The 24,155-nt window shown below is 40.7% G+C and overlaps 1 protein-coding gene across 4 annotated transcripts in view; it reads right to left on the minus strand.

The window, feature by feature from the left end:
• XYLB (xylulokinase) overlaps window positions 1-23,475 on the minus strand; it is an 82,224-nt gene extending 58,749 nt beyond the window's left edge. For 2 of the 4 annotated variants that reach the window (XM_021555298.4, XM_021555296.4), the window contains exons 1-13: window positions 23,404-23,475; window positions 20,745-20,827; window positions 19,880-19,949; window positions 17,999-18,079; window positions 16,682-16,768; window positions 15,428-15,556; window positions 14,104-14,169; window positions 11,185-11,257; window positions 5,810-5,928; window positions 4,592-4,673; window positions 3,625-3,665; window positions 3,103-3,218; window positions 1,043-1,158 (exon numbers count right to left, since the gene is read on the minus strand). In XM_021555298.4, coding sequence (XP_021410973.2) covers window positions 1,043-1,158; window positions 3,103-3,218; window positions 3,625-3,665; window positions 4,592-4,673; window positions 5,810-5,928; window positions 11,185-11,257; window positions 14,104-14,169; window positions 15,428-15,556; window positions 16,682-16,768; window positions 17,999-18,079; window positions 19,880-19,949; window positions 20,745-20,827; window positions 23,404-23,448 — 1,108 coding nt within the window. In that variant the 5' untranslated portion in view covers window positions 23,449-23,475. The other 2 variants (XM_021555299.3, XM_085572919.1) reach the window with 2 other exon arrangements.
• Window positions 23,476-24,155: the final 680 nt, after the last annotated feature.

A 24,155-nucleotide genomic window follows, 5' to 3' on the forward strand; every position in this document is an offset into this window, starting at 1 on the left:
CCAATTTTTTTAATATTGTCTAAACTGGCTGACTTTGGGGTTTTAGAATAATTTCTTCCCATTTTCTAAAACACTAGAATTGACTTGTCTTCTAATAAAAAGAGATTCCTGGTCATTTTAATACCCCACAGAGACTGGATTTGACAGACAACATAACAGAGCTTCTAAAAATGAAAAATCTAATCTCACAGTGTCAAGAGGCTCCATCTTAAATTCACTTTGCTAAGGAGTAAAGCCTTTTATAGCTTAAATATCTACATTTTAAAACTTTGCTGCCTATAATTTTTACATTAATTTTACTTATATCAGTTCACACCTGAGATGATGCTGATGATTTCATACCCTGCTCTGTAATGGGTCCTTTTTAATCTTGATTAGACATGTGCTCACTTTTCAACAGCTTATTTCAGAGCTATATATTAGAATTGTAAAATGTTAAACTGTGGGAGAGAAAATAATGAAAAACTTCAAATCCATGAGTTTAATAGTATTTTTAAAATATTTCCATCATCAGAATTTTGTTACATTTCATTCACTAACCATAACATGGGGGAAGAAAAACAGAGATGAAGTGATTCTGTGTCACACACCAGGGAAAATGCAGGAAATCCAGGCATCCCTTGACATCATTGCTTCATACACATGCATGAATAAGATTCTAAAGTAATGACTGAGAAAGAAATAATATGGAGGTACTTAATTCACTTGGTTTGAGTCTTCAGAAAAAGAAATAAACTTTAATGAAAGCCTACTTCAGAAATTACTAGTTTCAAACACTCTACCGCTAAGATGTTACTAACACCCAATGACCAGAGGAGATCCATAAATATAATTTTCTTAGTCAGTGAATACTGAAGGAAAACACTGTGATGACACTTAGGCTGTCAACAGAGCTTTTCCAAGTACACATCAGGAATTTCTCTTGCTCTAGTTAACTTAATTCTTGACCCTTATGATGACCCAAGTAGAAAGGAGATACAACACCTACTGCAGTAGGCGTCTAAGCAAACCCTCAAAGTCCCAGCCCTGCTAAGGTTCATACCCAAATTTCCACTGTTTCCAGCAACAGTTGATGATAAGGCTTTGGAGAACTCATCCCAGGAGCCTGAAGCACAGTCATCTCTGATCCTCTCCCTCATCAGAGAGCCATTCTTAAAACTGAAACACACAAACACACCATATGCATTTTCTAAAATGTTTAATTCTAGATTTTTTAAGCATTTTGTTCCTTTATATTGTTACTTAGTTTATCAGCTGAATTAAAGCTGGGCAAGTTAAAAGATGTAAACACTTCATTATGGAAAGAGATAGAGAAGGAAGAGCAAGACAAGAGAAAGCAAGTTTTACAGGAGGTGCTGGGGAGCACAGTGCAGAGTACACATTTCTCCAGTCAGTCAGGTTAGATCCATGGCAGGCCATGCCAAACCCAGGTTAGCTCTGCACAGCTGGGACATCTCCTCAGAGAAGTGCCCTGCCACCACTCACTGTGAGAGGACTCTGCAAGGAGCAGCAGGAGTGTCCCCACGTTGCATTTATGGCTTCAGGAGCATGGTACCTGTATGGAACCAGCCTGGGTCCAACAAGAATTATGATGAGGTCTAGCTCTGTGCCAGGATCTGGCAAAGGAAAGCACCACAGCCAGTTAAGAAGTCATGCAGTAAAATATGCACCTCTTCATTTTTTATGGCCTTTGCACGCTTCATGCTGTCACCTTCTCTGTGAATATCACACTCCTGCAAAATACTGCAGCACTGGCCTTGCATCCAGGGGAAAGCAGTTTGAACTCTCCAGCACAGTTATCAAAGCAGCTCAGCAGAAGAGGCACAGAAATATCAAAAATGAGGGCAAGGAATCACTGAACTTGCTCAGTAGCACCAGCTGAAGCTATTTGAGTTTTCTATACAAATACCCTGTCTGGTAGCTCAGGCATTCATTTTTTACTGAGAGTCTCCTGTTAACTCTAATATTCTAGAAATAAAGAGGCCTTGGTGCCAAAGGGGCAGGGTCAGCTCAGAAATTACAACACAGAAGGAGCAGGAAGGATTAACTCAGCACTGCCAAGGCCACCACCAAACTGCATGTTAAGCTGCAGTGAAAGAACAGCAGTGTAACATCTATTCAGAAAAATGCCTCAGTGTCTGCTTTCCTATTATGAACAGGTTGTTTATATAGCTCTTTTACACAGCAAAAATAAAGAAAACATTGGGTAGAAGGAAAACTCAAATGTAAATTAAAAACAAAGCAAGCAAACAAAACCTGCTGGGAAATCACAAATCAAAATTCAGTAACTTTCAATTGACATCGTGTTTTTGAACTCAGCTTCATGAACACTGTTCCCACTGTCATCTACTACTGTGCAGGTGGGATTCAACATGACAGCTTCAGGGCAGTCTTGAGTTTTGCTGAAGTTCTGAGTTTCAAGCATCTACAATCCAGGGCATTTAGACACAAAATTTATCTGCATATTACTTGCAAAACACTATGCCCTGGATTGGAAATTTTAATCCAAAATACAGCGATTCAATGAGGGCAAACACAGCTCCAGTCCATCTCCTTGGCTGGCAAGGGGCCAAACAGCTCCCAAATCACAACAGCCAAAAGCTACCAGGAGGCAGGATCTTGAGATCTCAGTATTTTCCTCAAGCACAGCCCTAATACATCCCTGAACAGCACTGATTATGTTCCTCTCTGGAAAGGGAATCTTCACCTACTCCATTATGACCCCACTGAGGAGCACAGAAGTTACACAGCCTGGTCAGGCTTCAGACATTTCACATTCTATCTCAGCAGCTTTGTTATTCCTGCACATTAAATGAATTACCTGAGATACACAGAACTGGCTCTATCCATACACTGAAATAATTTCAGCTTTTTATTGCCATGAGAATTTATCCTCCACAACTCTGCAGTTTCAGTTCCTCAGATTAAACAATAGGAATGCTATAACGTTGATGGAAATGTTTCAGCAGTAGATTGCCATATACCGTAGAGAATGCTGAATGTTCTATTCATTATCATTTCACAAAAGAAATAAAAAGCGCTAACACAGAGAAAGAAATATATGTTATCGATCCCAGATGTAAAAAAAATAAATGCTATTACCATAAAAGTGCCATATATGTTTGAGAATCAACAGGATTGCACAGAATATGACCTTCTAAGGCAGGAGTTGGCTCTTGGATCCACAGGAACAATGTGTCACTTGTGCCAAGGCTAATCTGGAGGGGAAAAAGATAATTGAAGCCTTATCACAATGTGCATGGAAAGCACTACAGAAATTAAATTAAAACCATTTGTTATTGCCACTAATTGTTTTTAAATTACACATTAAGTCAATTGGATTCGTGTTGAAGCTAGCTCTGACTTAGGCTGTCATGCCAGTGAAATACATACTAGATGGAAACTTAGATTTTAATGTCTGAAGTGTTAGTTAAAAATAGTCGCAAGAGTTTACTTAAAATCTTTCAGGCAGCTTATAGATTGATAGAAATAGAACAAGTATAAATCCAATAAGCAGCAAATCAACACTAACAGGTATATTTAACTGGCAACCTGCAGCTATTTACATTTCAAGTATTTCAAGCATCCAAGGACACAGATTTTCAGGAGAGTGTTTTGACTTACTGCAATGTCTCCTTCTTGAAGTCTCATCCCTGCCAGTGATGCTGAAAGCAAAAAGAATTCCAGGTGCTTTAGAGAGAGTTCTTTGACTCAATTACAGCCTGTTACCCGAGACATAACACATCGCAAACACCAACTCAAAGTACAAAATAAATGGCAAATAGCTCCTGGTGGCCTTGGGCTATCCACCACAAAAAATGGGCAAAACTTTTGGGTGAGGATGTGATTTTTGTTTTAATAAACTCAAAATGCTCAAGACAAAAAACTACAGAACAGCATGATTTTTCTAATGGCTTATGCAGCCAGGTTTTACATACAGTGGACCCTTAGTTAACAACACACTTTAGAGGAGGAACATTCCTACTTCCATCACATTATTCACATATTTATTGGACTAAATTGAATTTGGGTCTGTAGAAGAAAAATTGGATTTTTGGGAAATGCAGAGATTTAAACCTGCGTAAGCTACTGTAATATATGTAATTTTCTTTACACTGAAAAAGCCTCCAGGATTCAAAAAACTGACCCTGAATTAATGCCTTCCCTTGTACTGAGATTATCAGTCTGACAAAAAGACAGCTCTAATTCTTAAAGAAAGCCAACAAGATCTATCTCCACCTTTTTGCTTGAAAAGATATAAGAGCATTTTTAAAATTCATGTTCTCTAAGCTAATATGTTAGCAGCTCATAGTACAGATAGTTTCTCATAACAAAAACTGAAGTTATCAAGAGGCAAATGAATTCACCTCTGATTACTTGGCAAAAGAGAATAATTCTTCATACACAGCCTATCTGAGATATCTCTATCAAAAGAATCAGTGATGGAAGGGTGTTGGAAAGAGGAATTAATGCTGATAAAAACAATATTCTTTCATTTTGTAGGCAGCATCTGAGAACCAGCAAGATAGATTTAGAATTTCAGTACATACATAATCATATCCACTGAATCTTGCACAGTTAATCATCTCACCTGGATTGTCTCCTGTAAATGCTACTATTTTACAGTCTGGACTAAACCCATAACGTTGACTATAATATGGAGAAATGGGCCCCTAAGGAAAGAAAGAGAAGAAAAAAAAAGCTCAAAAAAATGGAATGCAATCCAGCAATATATGACAATGTATTGTAACATGGAACTAAAAAACCCTAGAGCAGCTACAAGAATAATTTCTGAACATTTAAGGTATAAATGAATATTTTAAAATTTTTAATGCACTTTTTTCATTGTAGTTGTTGAGACCCTCACAAGAATACCCTCAGATTAGATTTGAAAGCAGGCTATTAAATAGGAGCATTTTAGCTTTGGGTCTTTCTTCAGTTATTCACATCAAGTACCACAAACACATCTATCTGTTTTGCACATATACATGAATATTAATAGCTAGAAATTAGAAATTCAATGCAAACATAAGAGGAAACAGAACATTAATATACATCACAGCATCAAATGCTGGAGTATGACCCCTATTATTTTAGAGGTCAAGAACCATATTTTTTTAAGCCACATTTGATAGCCATTGAGAAAAAAACAGAAGAAAACTATCAATAAAAAAAAACACAAGGACATCTATAAGGATTTTTTTATATGTTCCATTACAGATCAGCAGTGAATTCAGAGTGCTCAGGTGATGGGGATCTCCACTGCCTCACATGTGCACAACTAAAGAATAGCTGGTTTTGTGCTGGGTAGTAAGACTAAACTCATTTACTCAGGAGATGTGAGGCTTGATTTGATTTCACCATTATGCTACATGATCTGAGGAGCTTTAAATATCCCAAATTATTCACAAAGATTACCTCATTAAGTCTACAAACAGCTTAAAACAAGATCTCTGTCTAGAAATGCAAATGTTGGGTTCTGTTTCTGCAGCAATAAACACCCATGCACAGCTCTGCAGTGACCAGGTGCTCTGGGGCATGGGAAAGGACCCCAAAAATTCTTATAATTGGAACACCTACTAAAAAGTCTCTCACACAGCCCAGGGCATGCAAGAACCCAAGGAGACCAAAGGTATGATGGGTGCCAGTTTCCAAAGATGTCTGTATTTGCTTCATAAAACACCTTCACAACACAGCTGGAACTATAAAACCAGCAGCACTGCATACACAAATACACTCCAAGTGCCTTTAGCACAACTCCCAGCAAAGCTCCACTTGTTTCTTACAACTCTTCTGGCCAGGGACATACCAGGACTGAGTGGGATGGTACAGGGCATCCTAGTCTCTCCTCTAATCCAGGGGCACAAGCATCAAGGCAGGGCTTTGACCATGCCTTTTCCCAAATCTGCAGCAAGTTCATACCAGAACCTACAAGACAGATCAAAAGAGGAAGTGCACAGGATTAAGCAAAGACCAAAAAATTCCAACAACAAAAAATTTAAAGATTTAAGTTTTTCATTTAAAGGTAACTGTTCCAGCTCCTCTAAGAATAAAGGATATTGATAATTTAGCCTCTGGAGAGCTTTCACCTGCAAAAGTAGCAGAAAATGCTTCTCTGATGTACAATGCACCACACAATTCAGTCATTCACAAATTATGAGCAAAGACAAGAATATCAATGCCTCCCCATCAGCTCCCCCCCAGATCTTCCACCTTGGCCAAGGACTTCATATGAGTAAAAGTGATGGAGCAATGTCCCTTGAAGATGTGTTGTGCTCTGCAGAGACCTGAAAATAAAGAAACTCCCCCTCAGTAGGATGGCTTTACATTATTCCTACCTTTGAGCAGAGTATCCTATAAGCACCTAAATCCATGCTGGCTAATCTTCCTCCATATCAATGTTTCCCTTTTAAATTTTTCAAATAAAGCCTCTAATTTTGAGGATAATTTGGTATCCAGATTTGAATACCAAAGCCATGATTTTCAGGAGAGCTGAGCAGCCCAACTGAAATCTGTGACACCTGCAAGTGTGCAAACCTCTTGAGGCCAGATTCTGTGAAATTATTTTAGGGCTGCTACAAACCTAAATAACTGATTTGGTCACCTGTTTTCTCACCAGAACTATCACTAGCTCTGAGAAAGGCCTTTGAAGTTTTGGTTTGGTTTCTCATTGCTCTTTCCTCACTGTTTTATTGCTGGTTTAAAAGTTAATTGAAGTTGGTTAGTGGCCAGATCTATATAACATACTCCACACCCCTGGCTTATGATTCTAAGATGCCTTTAATTGCACATTTCATTAGACTTGAAAATCTGCATTTCTGGTTACTGCTGCTCCAGGACATAGTCTTTATCTAGATTAATGCCAATTTTATTCCAAAGACTGTTTAGCCCACAATTTATCTCAGAAACACAGCCACATCCTCAGTTGAGCACAGTGGAAAAACCTGGTATTTCCTTCTGTTCAATACATTTTTAAGCTCTTTATATCAAATGTGGTGAGGTTGATGCCCCATGCAGTGCCTGTAGAACAAGACTTTGCTTGCAGTGTTGGGATGCAGAGGAAAAAAAGGATTCAAAACCCATCTCTGGCAGCACATCACAAGGCTCCAGCAGTGCTTCTACTCTGAAAAAGGGCCTTCAACACACCCCACACACACTCTGCTGCTGGTTACACAACACAAGTGAGCCCACCCTATCAACTCCCAGCAGACTTTTTCATACAGGCTTAAAAATGGGTTTAATAGCACTCGTAAACAAACTTTCTATTTATCAGTACAATCCTAAGCACCCCCAGTGTTGTCTGGACTTAGTGCTCCGCACGGTGTTGTAAATAAAGCGCTGCACACTGGAATAACCCAAGCCCAACAGCAGCATGTTTGGATTATACTTATCATAAAAATAGAATTAATTTTATCCAAATCAATCAATGCCAGCTCAGGCAAATTAAACAGATTTAAAAGATTTGGCCTATGATGAAACAGCAGGAATTTGACAAAGCACAAAATGCAACAACCCTCCCACGGGCAAAGGATTCCTTTTATGCCATCAAAATCACTACTTCACACCCAGAAAAGCAAAGATGGCAAGATTTACTGCATCATTTCACAGGTGTCTCTGAGAGATCACTCTTCAATCCAGCCATCTCCTCCTTCCCAGGGTAAAATATGTCCTGACAAGGAAAACTCAGCCCAGAGTCACCACCTGTACTTTTCAGAGGTGCAGGGTATGAGCAGCCACAGGTTCCATGCTTTCAGGCATAACACACCTTTCTACACAAATCTATAAACTTTCCAGGAAAACTCCATGATTTAAAAGGCCAAGAATCTCTTCACTAAACTAAAGCAGTGAGGAACAGAATCTTTAAATAAATAGGATTTTTCTACAGAAAGATTAGCTGTTTTCTGCAGTTTTTTGGGGTTTTTTAAACCATCTTGTCGACACCCCACAAGCCTAGAGAAACATTTCACCAGAATCCTCCAATGAAATTTTACAAGACATTAGGGCAGCCTTCAATTTTTCTGCATAAAAGAGAGAAGCCTCTAATCTTTAAAACTGAGTGTTTACATTATACAATATACATATGACATTATACTTCAGTTTATTGACTGGTAGATGCAGTGACATAAACATTCACATGCCCTGAGAAAAGAAAGGTGAGGCAATTTGCCCCAAATTTAGAACCTCATTTTAAAAATGTGAAACTGTTTTAGAAGAACTATTAATTTGATGGGCTGGATTCATCCTGTCCAGCTGTGGGCATGGGAGTCTCAGTGGAAAATAAAAAACAGAGCTGAATGCTCCTGATTATGCAAGGAGTGATTCACACCAAGTTCCTGACTCTAGCACCTCTGCTCGTGATCTACATCACTAAGTTTAACATACAAAATCAGTCATAATCTGAGGAGTAAGGGGAGAAAAAAAGCAAAAATCAAAGGCAGCCCAGTGAAGGTCAACAGCCAAGGCCATGGCACAGTAAGAACTGAGGAAAGGGTCAAAACATGGATTAATAGATTTCTATATTTCACTGCACACATCACTGACTTTTAGCACAGAATGACCAGGAGCACAAGCAGGACTTGCTAATATTTACTACAAATACAGAAGTGCTTGAACACTTGGGGGGAAAGGAGAGAATACAAACACTTTCATTACAATGACCCAGCAATGCAGACTAACTGGTTTTATTAATCAACGAAGTAAAGATCAATATTTGCATACATTTATAAGCAGTTAAGTGCATCTGTTTCTGCATCACAGCCCTCTGCATTGCCTTTTCAGGAGCTAAAGCCATGGGAAGTGTAACTGCTGACACCACACAAGCTACAGGAGGACCAAATTCAGCCCACCACACCCCTTTTGAAAAGGCTTCAGTCCAACACATCCTTTTTTTTTTGGTAGAACAGCAAAAAACAAGTATGCTAAGCTACAATTTGCCTAAGGCTCTTAGAAAAGCATTTCAAAAGATAAAGCTTCACTAGGTCAAGAGCTGAATTGCTGTTCTTTAAGATATCTTCTGAAAGAAATAATGCCCCAAGTCTTCAATTTCTTTAGGTCCCAGATGTATCTTTACTTTTAACATCTGCACAATATAAATAAAAATAATTCTTCATTCCACTAGAAGGTGATTTCATTTTTTTTTTAAATCAATCACTCAGGGTGCTCAGCCATTCATAAGTGATTTGAACCTTAAAAGATTGGGCCTTTAAGAAGAAAAAGAAAAAATCCTGGAACTGAATAGCACATTTCCCACAATAACCTGCCAATTTGGAGATAAGTTATTGTGTAGAGCTAAACAATTTGACAGGGTCTTTTAAAGATATGACCTGAAGTTAAACCTACAGAAATGAAGAATAGGTCTATTATCTGAATATTATTTTGAGAGATGCATTTTAAACTACAATACATAGGTGCTAAGTAAAAGATCAAGTGAATTGCAAGAATTTGTAAATGACAAGAAAACAATTTTTCAGCTGCATCCAAATAACTACTGCATCCACTATACTTATATTTTATTACTGGAATTAGAATTCTTGCATTGTATTAACAGAAGAAAGGAATGAATGAAGCAAAATACAGCTTACAATGCCAAAAAAACTTTTGTCTTGTAAAGAGAACTGTAACATCCTGTTTAGTTCTCTTATCTTTTTTCACACAAAGATTTAATAATCCTACATGCTCTGAATAGCACATAACATGGACTCAGGGTCTCTAAATACCCACAGGTGTAACAGGCTCTCCTGGAGCTGTTTGAAAAATGTGATTGCCTAAGAAAATTTTCCAATTAAGGAAATTATATTTTTTTTTTTAACTTTAAGATATTTTGTTTTCCAATTTTTCATGTTCTGGAATTGGAGAAGCATGGCTTTCCTCCACTTGCTTCCAAGCAGAAAAGGTAAAGCAATATTACCAAAAAATAAAAATACCCAAACATGAAATATTTTTAGTGCTTATAGTTTTAAACATTAGAATTAAAATTAACACTCCACTCTCATTGAAAAATAAAAACCAATATGTTTCTTTATCAGAAAAAGCACCTAAATATCTCGCTATCTTTCTTTGAAATACAGTAAGTGGCTGAACAGCCCAAATGCTCAGTATTTGGACCTGCTGAGGAACAAAGTGCAGACCTCCAAGAAGTTATTGTTGCAAATAATACACAAAAACGTAACTCAACTGTAAATTTTGGCTAAAAGGACAGAACCAGAAAACAGATATTATAATCTCACAAGTGATATGAAATAAGCATGGATTGCTTTGCCATTTCTGAGGTCTCAAGTATAACTGGAAGCTCTGATAGCAAGTAAGTTGTCCATTATCTAAAATTGAGGTGTCTTGTCTTTTCCTGTAAGATTTGATGGAATAACAAAGGAGAAAAAAATGAATTGGTCTTAACACATGGGTGTCAACCATGTCTCTATAATGCAAAAATTCTGTAGAGAGCCTTGTTATATAACCCTTCAGCTCTGAAATATATCCTCTTAGTTTCAGAGCAGAAATCAGAAATGCTTTTTAGAAATAACAGCAGAGCTCCCAGGAAAATGCTTTCCTTTGTGATTGCCATTTTAAATTGCCATTTAAAAGCTGGATAACTGAGATAACACACATCAAAAAAGAGAGACAGTATTCTTGTCACTTTTTTGTCTTTGTTATGATGAATGAAGAGATATGGAAGATTTCCTTTTTTAACTGGGTTTAGTACATTTAGCTTTATTTATGCTTTTTTCCCTGGTTCATTTTGAAAATATACTTCTCTTCTAGAGCCATACTCCAGTTAGGTGGGGAAGAAATCATCAGAATATACATCATGTTCACATCCTGTGCACCTCTGAGCTAAACCAAAGAGCAAATACCAGAACTCTGAAGTTTAGTTTAAGATTCCACAACTTTCTGATGCCTCTAGAGGATCTTTCACCACTCCTTTATGCATCACAAAATAATGAAAAAAATTACATTTAAGAATCTTTTCTGTGGATCAATTTGATAGAAGTGAGAATCAGTACAATGAGGAGAGATAAGCATAACAAACTGAAAGGCATAACGTAGCTTCAAAATCTAATATACTTGTCATTAAAATTTAAAGATTGAAAACAAATATCAGACACCTTGTCCTCCATCTATGTAATGTGGAGATGGGAAGGAAAATTTCCTTGTTAAACTGTTACTATGAATAAAGCCCACACTTACCATCACTGTAATCAATGGGTGCATAAGCTCCTAGGAAAAGGGAAGCTGCAAAGCTACTGACCAAAGAGATTCTCTGAAAAAAAGAAGTGAGAAATAGTGAGTCACATCAGTATTCACTTCAAAGAAAGTAATTGGAAAGCAAATAAAATAATTGGAAGAAGCAAATGTTAATAGATGCCTAAGGTTAGGCCCAGAAAGCACACAAAAATACATCTAGAAGGATTATTCAGTTCTGACCATCACAGTAATACAGCACATATCAATCTGAAAGTAACCCCATGATAAAAGTTGTTAATAGCTCTGCCTTCTGAAACATGCAAAACACACCTTGTATGTTATCATACTGTGTTAGCATGAATCCACAACTTCAGTCTATTACAGAACCTCGTTTTCGAAGAAAAACAAAGATAAAAACCACAAAAAAAAAAAAAAAAACACCAAAAAAACCCCCAAAAAAAAACACAAAAACAGCTGCTTGTTATGACAGGGGAAATGCTCAGGACCCTGCTCTGCCCTACCTACAGCACAGGTCTGTAAAGTTTTAGAAGCTCTGGCAATGTTCTATGAGCACCTTTAGCACCCGTGCACGACCCTCTGCCTTCCTTCCAGCTGAGACCCCAGACCTCCCAGGAGTTACTCCCAGGAGCTGGTAAAAATCAGCTTTGAACTGAGCCCCTGCCTGCAGCTCTGCCTCAGGGCATGCTCCAGCTGCACGAAATCCAGCTGTAGGGCTGGCCAAAAAATGCCCTATATGACACAGGACACTGATCCACCAGGAACCTTCCTCCTCTGTGAGCTAGCAGGTTAACCAGCCACCAGCAGGCTTTCTGCATGATCAAGTATTGCCTGATCCCAAGAAGCTGGCACAAAAGCAGACAAATTCCTCATTCTGTGCTGTGATTCACTCAGAAGAAATGTGGCTGTCACCCAATAACTAAACAGAATCAAACCTCTACTGGTGGAGTGAGGCAGAAATGGCAGGTTTTTATTAATGATCACAAAACCACTGCTTCACAGCATTCAAGAGCAGCCTATAGCCAGAGATCTAAGAGGTGGTTGTAATGGCCAGGAAATTTAATGATGCACTTGCTCTTTGTGCATCTCTCCCCAAGAATACATCACATTGTGCTCGGATAACAAAGGCCTACCTTCTGTGCTGCCCCAGTGGGCACTAGCTGCCTGAAATGGAAGGAAAAAAAGGATGAAGTTAAACTGTGAATCAGCCAGCCAGTTTAGCAAGCTGACCTACAGAAGCAAAAACATCCACCTTCCACGTGTCATTGAGACTGCCAAGCTGTTAAGTGCTCCTTGAGGGTCCCCAGGAGCAGCTCTGGCAGAGATGTTTTGTGCTTGAATGCATCTTGCATAAGCTTTATTGCTAAAAGTTGCCATCAGTTCAAACAGCCCTCAAAGTCTGAAATTGGTTTAACCAGTTCTCAGCCCCACTTCCCCCCAGTAACATATCCTTCTCTAAATTTAGTCTCAAGCTTATGACCAGACCATATCAGTGTTCTGTTTCAACTCATACCTCACTAGTTACAATGAGAATAAAATAAATAAAAAAAAAGAAACTAAAACAAGGGAGAATAATTAAAAATTAAGCATTCTTCAACAAAACACAGAGTCAACACTGCAATTCACTTTCTCATTAAATTAACTGCTTCATACAAGGGTGAGATTTAAAAAAAAACAAAACATTTAGTGTTACCAAGAACTGAAGTAATGGAAAGCCTGGTCTTCCTTACTCCCCTTTATAAAAATGGGGTCTATGTTTCTCCTTTTCCAGCCAATAGGAACTTCACCAGACTGTCACAACTTCTCAAATATGATAAATGGTGGCTTAGCCACTTCATCCACCAGTTCCCTCAGGACCTATGAAAGTATTTCATCAGGTCCTTGTGCAGCTTCCTGTTCCTTGGATGGTCTTGAACTCAATCTTCTCCTACACTGGGTGGTTCTTCATCACCCCAGTCCCTGCCTTTGCCTGCTGTGACTCAGTTGATGTGGCTGGAACTCTTGCCATTGAAAGTCAAGGCAGAAAAGTCCTTGAGTACCCGGCCTTCTTCACAGCCTGGGTAACCAGGTCTCCCACTTCCTTTGGAGAGAGCCTACAGTTTTCAAAATCTTCCTTTTATCACCAACATAGCTATAAACACTTTTCTTGTTGCCCTTGATGTCCCTGGCCAGATTTAATTTTGTCAGGATTTTACCTTTACCTGATCCCTAACTGCTCAGAGAGCCTCTCTGCATTCCTGCCAGGCTACTGCCTTTACTTCCACCTTCTGGAGGTTTCCTTCTTGTGTTTGAGTTTGTCCAGGAGCAATTTGTTCATCCACACAGGCCTCCCAATGTTTTTACCTGACTTAATCATAGTTGGGGTGCATCTCTTCAGAGCTTGGAGGAAGTGATCCTTGAATAAGAACCAGTTTAGGAGAACCTGTATCCTTCCATTCCAACACTCCAGCAGGCATCCCACCATGTCTCCATGATGCCAAGAGGATCATAACCCTCTAAAGTCCTGTTTATTCTCTGTGCCACTAATGAAAGTGACTTTACTGGCTGCTGCTGTCCTTCAGGTGCTCCTCTGCCATCCCTCTCCAGACTCTGGGTATCTCCTGGCACCAGCCTGATAGGAGTGGGATGGATTGGGGTTCTCCTCCCCCAACAACTTCAGTTTAAAGCTCTATTCAACAGCTTGAGAAATAACACTTAAAGTAGAACTGATGTCTGATTTTTATCTGCCTAACCACTAATAATTTAACAAAACTAAAAAAAAAAAATTTCAATTTTCATCTTAAATTCAAACACAAGAATCAGAATAATCTTTAGCAAAAAGGTCTGTAAAAACATCTGCACAAAATAAATCTTAAAAGATTTTCAACCATGTTTTCCAATAAGGGAAATTGAAGTTAAGCCAACCTCAGTTTGCTTGTAGACCTCAGGATTCTGGCTGTAAATCTTTGCTATCTGGTTTCCTGTAAAACGCTGAGAAAGAAATGCAAATGCTTAGAAACACAAACCCTAAATGGAGTCAATAATCATTAACTCTGTGTAATGAGTTCAGAACATTGCACTTTGGATATTTAATTTGCCTGATGCATGATGAAAGTCAGTGCACAGCAGGCAATCTGCACTAAACAGGGATAACACATAGTCTCATTATGAGAATTTTGTTCACCTTTTGAAAAAAAGGCATGTGGAAAAGAATTACTATCCATAATTTACATTTCAGAAATGACAGTTCAATGGAATGAATCACACTTATTCTGTGCACAGGAACCAGCACATTTCAAATGGTGCCTTCAAATCCTTGAAAAGGTTTAAGCTACACAATCTATGTACCTGCCTGTGAGGCAGGTGAATTGAAATTAAAGCAGGAAGTTCCACACTCAAAGCAGAATCTCCAGCACAGGCTAAAAACAGCTGTGAGAATATTTATTTTTCATCCTTGTATTATGTCAGATAAAAAAACCTAACACTGAAACCTTAACATTTAGCAAGTGAAAAATAAACTGTTAGTGGTATGCAGAGTCTGATTTCAACACTGACCATAAAGCTTGCATGATGATTCAGAAACAGAATCAGTTTGGGAGGTTGAAGCCTTATTCTGTTGAACCAAGAGTGTGAGTAGCCAGGTGCTGAGGTGCCTGGAGGGCAGATCTGCTCCCACTCCATAACTCACTGTCACACTTACAAGGAGGGAAGAGTCAGGAAGAGGAGACAAGTGACAGCATATCTCTGACAGAGTCCCAAGCCTCTGAAACACTTCTCTTAGGTCAACAGCTGCTTGTCAGCCTCCAGGGAATATTAAAAGGCCAATCTTTTAATTGCAGAAAAAACCTAGAGCATGATTCACAAATAGCTAGATGGATTTACCCTAAACAAGCCTGTAACACAAATTGGGTTTCCATCCCAATAGAAATGTGGCCACACAGGATGATCCCAGGGACAACCAGGCTCTGAGACTTTAAGCATGGCCACCCAACACTGTATTTGGGAACCACTGGCCAAATGCTCCAACTGCCTCCTGCAGCAAAATTCCCAGTGTTTGATTCATTTCACTGTAAAATTTCCATATCTTCCTTTGTGACACTAATGCAAAGCACAGTATGGTTGGAGTTTCTTCAAAAGCTCTGTCTGTCCTAGTTAATGGCTGGTGGTTACCTGCTGCAGCTCCCTGGGATGACAGAATTGTTTCCAGCACAGGATTCTGCTGGGAACTTCCTCCCCTTCCATTCCTTACCTCATATGCCCGGGAGCCAGTGACACTGGCCAGGTGCTGGGCTCCCCCCAGGGCTTTCTCCAATGCTCTGCACTGGGAGGCTGTGCTGGAATCCATCCAGATGGGACTGTTACTGACTGCAAAGCAGCCCTGTAATGAAGAACACCCTTTATTAGCAAGTCTGATCTCTGACAAGTAAGTCCCTGCTGGAGTAATAAAAATACAGCAGCTGTATGTATCAGCTCACAGCTCAGTTCTCTGACATGCCTTCTGCCCTTCTCTCAGCAATTACAGAAAGCAGATATTGGGTAGAAGGTTGGCCAGTGATGAAAAGTTCAACCCAAACTTTGCATCAGAGGGAAGCAACATTCTTTTTTCTGCTGTCACTTCACAGACCCTGCAGCACATCCTCTGGTAGCCAAAACCTCAGCCCCTTTTAGAACCCCTCAGCAAACCATCAGATTATCTTCCCACAGCTCTGCTAACACATTTCTCCTTAATATATGCCATAACCACCTGGAACTACAACTGTGGTTTTACACCATTTAGTCCAGCATTTTAATGCCATTTCCATGAGTTTTGCACAGATGAGACAGTTACAAAACTAATGATGTAGCACATTTAACACAAAAGTCCCTCCTTTCAACATATATCTGTCCTGTCTGAGACTGAAGTAAGGGAAAAAGGATCTTTCAGAGGAAAGCTGAGTCCTCCCGATTTTTATTTCTAAATAAAAGCTTGTCAAGTCTGTGTTCAAAGCTCACCAATCACACACATACAAAATGTTGTACCAACAAGGTACTTGTTTAGGATTTTAAGTCCACACATTATACTTACATCCTTTTGGAGAAAAGTATAAACTGGTCTTTTTAAATAGATATATTTTCTTATGAAATCACTTGCCCATCCTGCAAGAAAACTCAGGTACAGCAGTCCTTTTCACCACAGTTTTTTGTTACTATAAATATATTAAAACCAAAATATTTACAGATTGCTTACAAAAATATTACATTTTCTAGAAGAACAAAGAGGCTGTTACTCTGACACAGAAAGATTCTGGGACACCTGCTGGCACCTGTAAGCTTTTAAAGCAGAACACACTATCACTCAGGAGAAAATGAAATGTCAAAAGTCCTGCAACAGAAGGAATAACTACTACATTTCATTTATGCTGCAGGAGCCTGCAACCCAGCCAAAAAAGAGGATGAAGAACAATGTGTAAGGACCAGAAAAAGGATAGCGTGGCCCTCCCTTCAGAGCTTTTGTACACCTTACCTTTAGTAATTGATGTAAAGGAAGTTCAGATGATGCATCCTTTAAAATCTGGATGCTTCCTTTTTTCCAGTACACACTCCCATGTTGCTGTAAGAAATATAGAAACAGGAGTTGGAGATGCCCTCCCAAACTTCAAATTTCATATCCTGATCTTACATTCTAAGGAACAAAAGAACTCACTCCAAACTAGGACCAAAAATGGTCCATTTTAAATCAAGGGTCTCATAAAAAATTTCTTATTCAAGACAGAGCAAATCAGAGCATTATTTTGAATTCAAGAATTTCCTAGTGGGGACAATTATTGTATTGCTAATAGCATTAAATACTTATTTGAGAGCTCTTTGAGCTGTAGCCAGGGCTCCACAATCAAGATATAGTTCTGTGCTATTTCAGCACAGCCCCCTGATCCATCAGTTACAAGTCTGTCCCCCTTGCTGGAGGGGGCAAAATAAGAGGCATATGGGCAGTCTGGAATTCACTCCCTTTTTTTAACTTGAGTGAGGTGGAGTTACTTGGCAGTCCCCCAACTTGTGCTCCACTGAAGAATTCATAAGAGAGCCTTGATACCAGCTCTGATTTTCAGACACTTTGCTCAGACTTTCAACTGCAATCAATGAAAGATGGAGATGAAAGCAAGGGTTTTGATTAATTAGTCCCAGATACATCAAGATGAATAACCTAAACCTTGCATGTCAGAATTAGCTATTGCTTTGGTGCTGTCCTCACCCTGAATATCATCTGTGAAAGTTATAAAAGCCTCTGCTGATTCATTAGAATACTAGGAGGAGACTGGCTAACTGACTAACTGTGAGGGTGGGTTTTATAAATTTAAACAAAAAAGGCATTATGCACTACAGGCTAAACCACAGCAGCATTTTTGTCATTTTTGCATTATTTGGGTTTTGTTGTTTCTGTGCAGATCCCTGTCCAAACCAACAAAAAACTGCTCAGTGGGATGTTACTGTGCTTTTAGCAAACTGTGCTCATTGCTGTTTATCCTATGCCATTTTCCACAAGTACCTGGATCTGCTGAAATTCAAAATGAACAGAATTAAAACACTGTAAAGCCAAACAGTTCTGCACTATGCTATCTAAACAACTGCACTGCAAACCTCATCCTCCACTCCCACCATCTCCTGGTGATTGCTCTGCATGCTTCAGGTGTCCACTCCCTCCAAAGAATGTCTGTGGATGCTTATGCAGATCTTATTTTATGCCATTACAATCTTCTGCCATTCAATTGTTTAAATTTATCACTCCACCTTCAACTCCATCAAAGAAACACAGTAAAGCTGAACTTTTTTTGTATAAACTAACCTGGCCAGCACCAGACATAGCTCTGACTTGAGAGAAGTTAAAGCCCGAAGACTTCATCTTTTCCAAGATCACATCCAGAGCCTACAACAAACAGAATCAGGAATGACAGTAACGAGCTATGAAATTATGCATACTCACAATCTGGAATTAAACAGTAAATTTATGTCATCACTGATAAGAGTTCATTGGCAGATAATGAAAAATTAGTTAATGACTATGGACTTTTCAAAAATCTGTATAAATTAATTTATTAAGTGAGAGTCCATAAAAGAAAAGTTGAGTCACACAGGGGAAAAATAAGATCTTTAAAGCAGCTGAATCACAAAGATCTGTTCTTTGAATTCTAAGTAAGAGGCAAAAATTAAAGAATTCCTGTTCATTAAAAAGCACTTTAAGAGTGCTAGACACAAAGCAACATTATCTTGTCTGGTCTTACTTTTGAAAATCTATGAAATCTTAATAGTGCATACCCTACAGCCCATCCTACAAGACATTTAGGTAACCACAATACCATTGTCCCCAATGTCAATAAAATCACAGATTCTTTAACAAAGGATAATTCAAGTGATTTTAGCATTTCAAGCATCTAGGTAAATTTTGTTCTTGACATATTTTCCTGAAGTTTAAAACCAAAAATTAATCTAGCCATAAGTAGTTTAATTTAGATCAGCATTTCCCAAACTCTCTTGATAAATTGGACCACTGCAAGGCTTCCAAAGGAACATCATATATACCTACATAGTCATTTTATCAATTTAATAATTACAACAGTGCCTCTTCATTATGGTTCAAAAACCAACTGCAAGCAAATTTACCAAACCTTTGTCAGCTACTAGGGATCATCAGGGGGGTTTTGTGACCTTTCTAATATTTTAACTAGCCAAGTATCTCTAATAAGAAAAATTTACAGAGTACCACATAAGTGTCACAGCTTATGCCACAGCTGAGATGGCCACGACACACAGAGAGCATCACCACAGAATTTCAGAAGGCTTTAAGCATTTGTCCATACACAACAACACCTTACTCAACAAAAGGCTTCAGATGTCTGCCTATACAGCATAACATCCTCCCACTTCAGAAGGCTGCAAGCATCTACCCTTCTTGTTCTTTAGCCCAACCTTTTATCCCCTCATGTTGATGCAGTGCCCCTGAGTGCTCTCTGTTCCCTTTGGTGCTTGCTCAGTGCTCCTGGGCACTCCCTGGCTCATTGCTGTCAGTGCTGCTCACCTGCTGCTCACAGCTGAGCCCACTGGGGATGAGGCTCAGCTACAGCCCCACCCCAATCACCACAAACTGTGTGCCTACATCTAAGTATTGCAGAATCTGCACAGAAGTAAGAAAGGCCTTATTTTAAAAAAGGAAAAAAAAAATATGCTGTACTTCAAAATAAACATCAGTCAAAGTTACTGGGAACCAGTGAATAAATTGCCCTTTCACCACTTACCAGTTGCAACATCAATTGGTAAGCAGAGCTTATTGTAAATGAAATAGTTTAAGTCACTTGGGTGCTACAAAAACAGATTTAAACAAGGCAAAGTGACAGCTGCCCCATTTGTGTATGAGAGGGGGAAAAAAAGAGTCATTTTTTCAAATGAAGGAAAGTCAGGAAGGAATTTCTCACACCCAGAATGCTGTAATAGTAGAATGTGAAGAAACAAACAAAAAAAAAAAACCATCAAAATGATAGCAATGTTCTACTATGTTTGTTGATAGCATTACTATTTGCATACCAAAGACACAGAACAACACTTCAAAGAAACAGAATGTAAGAAAAAGGACTATGTTGATTTGAGTGATGGGTTCCACTATTGCTCACAATAAATTTTCATTTCTGTAACAGCAAGGAAAAAGTTGATCCATAAAAAAGTTTGTTCATACCTTGACCCACATAAGCACTGGTGAAGTGACTGTCAGTCTGTCACTGTGAATGTAGACTCCACCTTGAGTCCTAGAGAAAAACAGGATTTTCTCTTGGTAAATTCAGTAATTTTTTTTTTTTCTCTGCCAAGAAGAGTTCTTCAAGTTTATTAATGACTAAAGAGAATTTACAATGCTTTTATCTTAAGAGCTAGGATTGGAGTTTGAGACATGAAAAAGTAAAAGCCAACTCCTAGGAAATGACATATTTGACACAACTGTAAAAGAAGTGCTTTTCAAGGAAAGGCCCTGATCCTGAAGTAAGATCTGTGATAGAATCCATTGCTGATATTGCTCATTGGCTGCATGTGATTCATAATTATTTCTGTAACAATTAGTGATTTAAACCTCAAATATGAAGTTCAATTCTGCTATTAAACCATCAAGTAAATAAATGTGTTTTACTGAAACTTGTGACTGGAGGATGACACTTGTCAATTCTAGTCTATTGTTTAAGCAAATACTGTCATCCTACATCTTAACAACTGAATTTATCTCCAAATGCCTTTTAGATGTTCTCCTCATGTAATTTACATGCTGTTCTGAGAGCATCCCACCCCATCATGTCCACAAGTCTAAAGTTCCAAAAGAAAAAGTATGTTTTATTTATAGGTTACCTATTACCTATTTATAGGTAATATTTTGGGGTATATTTCTTAATTTCTTTATACTACCCTTGCAGAGTGGAAAACATGAACATGGCATGATTTTTTCTATGCCTCCATAAATATCAGTGAGACCAAATAGGGCAACAGCTCCCTCACCCCAATCTCCAAAGCTTTAAATTACATTATCCAAATAAAATATAAAATAGAAAAAGCCTTACTTAAATTCCGGAAGGTCCTTATCAAAATGAACATTATCCTCATAAATGACCCTCAGCTGTTCATCAATAGCAATGACTTTCAACTAGAAGATATAAAACAGGAAGTTAACAAAATCTAGCAATAATTGAATAGCACTGACAACTCATTTATAATAATTTCATTCCCACAGATAAAATGAAAAAAAAAAATCACCCCAATCCATACAACTCACTGAATGTAGGGCATAATTTTACTTTAGACAAGTTATTATGTGAATTTCTAAACTGTTACCTATTCAGCAACATGTGGGTTTGTTTGTTTGTATTTTCTTTCTCCTGTAATGCACAAGATGGGGCTACAGGCATGTGCTAAAGAACAGTAAACATGTTACCAGGTTCATAGCTTGCATCACAGTAGCCAGTTTTGCCAATTCCTCCAAAGAATACAGTATCTTAAAGATGTCATATCCCTTCTTTTTATGTCACCTACTTTTTTTTGCCTCATCTTACCAAGGAACCTCACAGACCCTCTAGGGTACCTTGAACACCTTTCCTGCTCTCCAGATGATGAGCAAATTTAACTCTGCCCATTACATAAGTGTATTTTGAGCTACTGTAACAGAAAGCAACATCCCCAACTCCATAAAGCTGAGCCTTCTTGTAAGCACAAATTAGAAGGGTACCACAACCTTTCCTCATCTATCTTCACTCAAGTTCACCTAGTTCTGAAGAAAGACAGTAAGAGCTGAGAAGAAAAGCAAGAAGGAAGCTCACATTCTGTGCCTATTTCAATCAGGGGGAGAGTGCAAACTGCTGCTAAAGGAACTGATTTTTTAAAAAACCTGCAAAGATTGTCATCTCAAGGAGCTGCATTCAAATAACAAGGCCATCCCCATTTTTACCATAGTAGTGTAGAGCCATTATCTATGCCCTGGCACAACTCATTACCAACCTGCACTAGCTTAAAAATGGCTCTGACCCACTGCAGCTTAATTGGCTCTCTGCTTGCAGCTTGTCCCTTAAAAACACTTGATCAACCTAACCTGGATGTGTCTTTTCAAGCTCCCAAACTTCAGCACAACCATAATGGTGATTTATGCTCGAACACCTATTTTTAACATGTTCAGGCCTCTGCACAACTTGGGCAGAGTTTCTATTTGCAGTGGAGCAATACCCGGCCGTGCCGACAAAGTAGAATTTCAAGCATAAACCTGAACATCCAGGTTCAGAGTTTTGATTCACACAAAGACACAGGGAAGCCAGGTTTGGGTGCAAATCCCAGCTCCTACAGGAGCAGGTAGGGGGGTCTATATGCAGCCTGCATATAAAGAAGGACCACAGCACTCCTCCAGGATTTAACCCATCCCTAGCAGGATGGGGAAACAGGACACATTTGGACATACAGCCTACTGCTCCAGATGGGGCAAACAGAAAGGGATGAAGGTGAAGGGGATATGAGAACAACCAGGTACATGCACTGTGTGCAGGCCATAGACATCTTAAAACACAAAAGTCACTCAGAATTATTACAGCCATAAGCTAAAACACAGGAAGTTCTGCTTCAAAATGAGGAAGAACTTTGTTACATTGACTGTGGCTGAGACTGGAACAGGATGCTCAGGGAGGACATGGATTCTCCCTTCTCTGGAAACATTTCAAACCCACCTGGATACATTCCTGTGTCCAGGTGACCCTATCTTGGCAGGAGGTTTGAACTGGATGATCTCCAGAGGTCCCTTCCACACACTCACAGAATCGGTCAGGTTAGAGGGACCGTAGCGGATCATCCGGTCCAACCTCCCTGCTTTAGGAAATTCGTCCTTAAGCACATGATTCTGTGTAGACATCTGTGTGACTGCCTCCAGTGACGGAGACTCCACAACCTCTCCGGGCAATCCAGCCCTAAGGATTGTGTGATTCCGTGAATAATTTGGCGTCAGCCGTGTCGGGCTGCAGCGGGTGCGAGCCCCGGGCAGGGAGCCCCGGCGGGCCCGGGGACCGCGAGCAGCCCCGCACGGCAAACCAAACCCGCCGGGGGAAGGCGGAGAGCGGGGACGGAAGGCGCGGGGAGGGGACGGAAGCGGCGAGACAGGGAAGGCCTGGCCCCGAGCTTGCTCGGCAGCCGCGGTGGCGGCGGGGAGCGCCGAGTTCATCCCCCGCATCCCTCCGGGGCAGCCCCCGCTGCCCGCAGCCCGGGCCCGCCTTCGGAGCCGTGCCGGGCAGCGCAGCCCCGCAGCGGGCAGCACCCACAGCGGCCAGGGCAGCACCCACAGCGGCCAGGGCAGCCCCACAGCGGCCAGGGCAGCACCCACAGCGGCCAGGGCAGCCCCACAGCGGCCAGGGCAGCCCCACAGCGGCCAGGGCAGCCCCACAGCGGCCAGGGCAGCCCCACAGCGGCTAGGGCAGCGCCACAGCGGCCAGGGCAGCACCCACAGCGGCCAGGGCAGCCCCACAGCGGCCAGGGAAGCCCCACAGCGGCCAGGGCAGCCCCACAGCGGCCAGGGCAGCCCCACAGCGGCTAGGGCAGCGCCACAGCGGCCAGGGCAGCACCCACAGCGGCCAGGGCAGCCCCACAGCAGCCAGGGCAGCCCCACAGCGGCCAGGGCAGCACCCACAGCGGCCAGGGCAGCGCCCGCAGGAAGGGGAGGGCAGGGCAGGGGCGGGGGAGGCGGCGCGGTACCTGCTGCGTGCTGAAATCCCAGCCCAGGTAGCAGGGAGCGGCCATGGCACGGCACGGCCCTGGTCCTCAGCCGGGAGCCGGGGCAGGGACCGGGAAGGGGGCGGCTCTGCTGGCCCGGCCTCCCCGGGCAGCACCGCGGTTAATGAGTGCTCGGGGACAGGCAGCGGGACGAGCGCTCCATCCCTCGCACGGAGCGGCCGGGCAGAGCTCGGGGGGTGATGCGTGGTGGATCCAGGCCGTGGTGGGGTGATGCCGTGGTGGGATTGTCCCGAACACAGACTCGTTCCCCTCTGTGCAGCCCCAATTCACACACCGGGGCGAGGTGATGCTGCTCCTTCATTCCAGATTGCGCAAAGCAGGGAGCTGGGGGGTAACCCACAAAAGGCTGGCGCGCAGGTCATCAAAACTTTACACTGTTTATACATTATAACAAAGGCGCCAGCTTTTATTGGTTACAAATTACATGATTTATACCCGCATTTGAGTCCGTTTTGAGTAGGCGGTCCATGAGTTGGTCGAGATTACCTACTGCTGCAATCACATTGCCCTCAGTTCTGCTGAATTCACTCTTGGTGGCTTTTGTCCAGCACATTCATCTGGGGACCGTCTTCCCTTTTCCTTAAAACAAGAGATTAACCAAGCATATGGAATTCACAATGCAGTTGCTTAATCCTAACTATCCAGCTACAGCTACTGGTTAGAAACCAAAAAAAAAACACCTGCAAAGTTTGGCACAGACCCTTGTTCAAATC

The sequence above is a fragment of the Lonchura striata genome, chromosome 2, assembly GCF_050655825.1.
Source record: "Lonchura striata isolate lonStrDom1 chromosome 2, ASM5065582v1, whole genome shotgun sequence".
In the NCBI taxonomy this organism is placed as follows: Eukaryota; Metazoa; Chordata; class Aves; order Passeriformes; family Estrildidae; genus Lonchura; species Lonchura striata.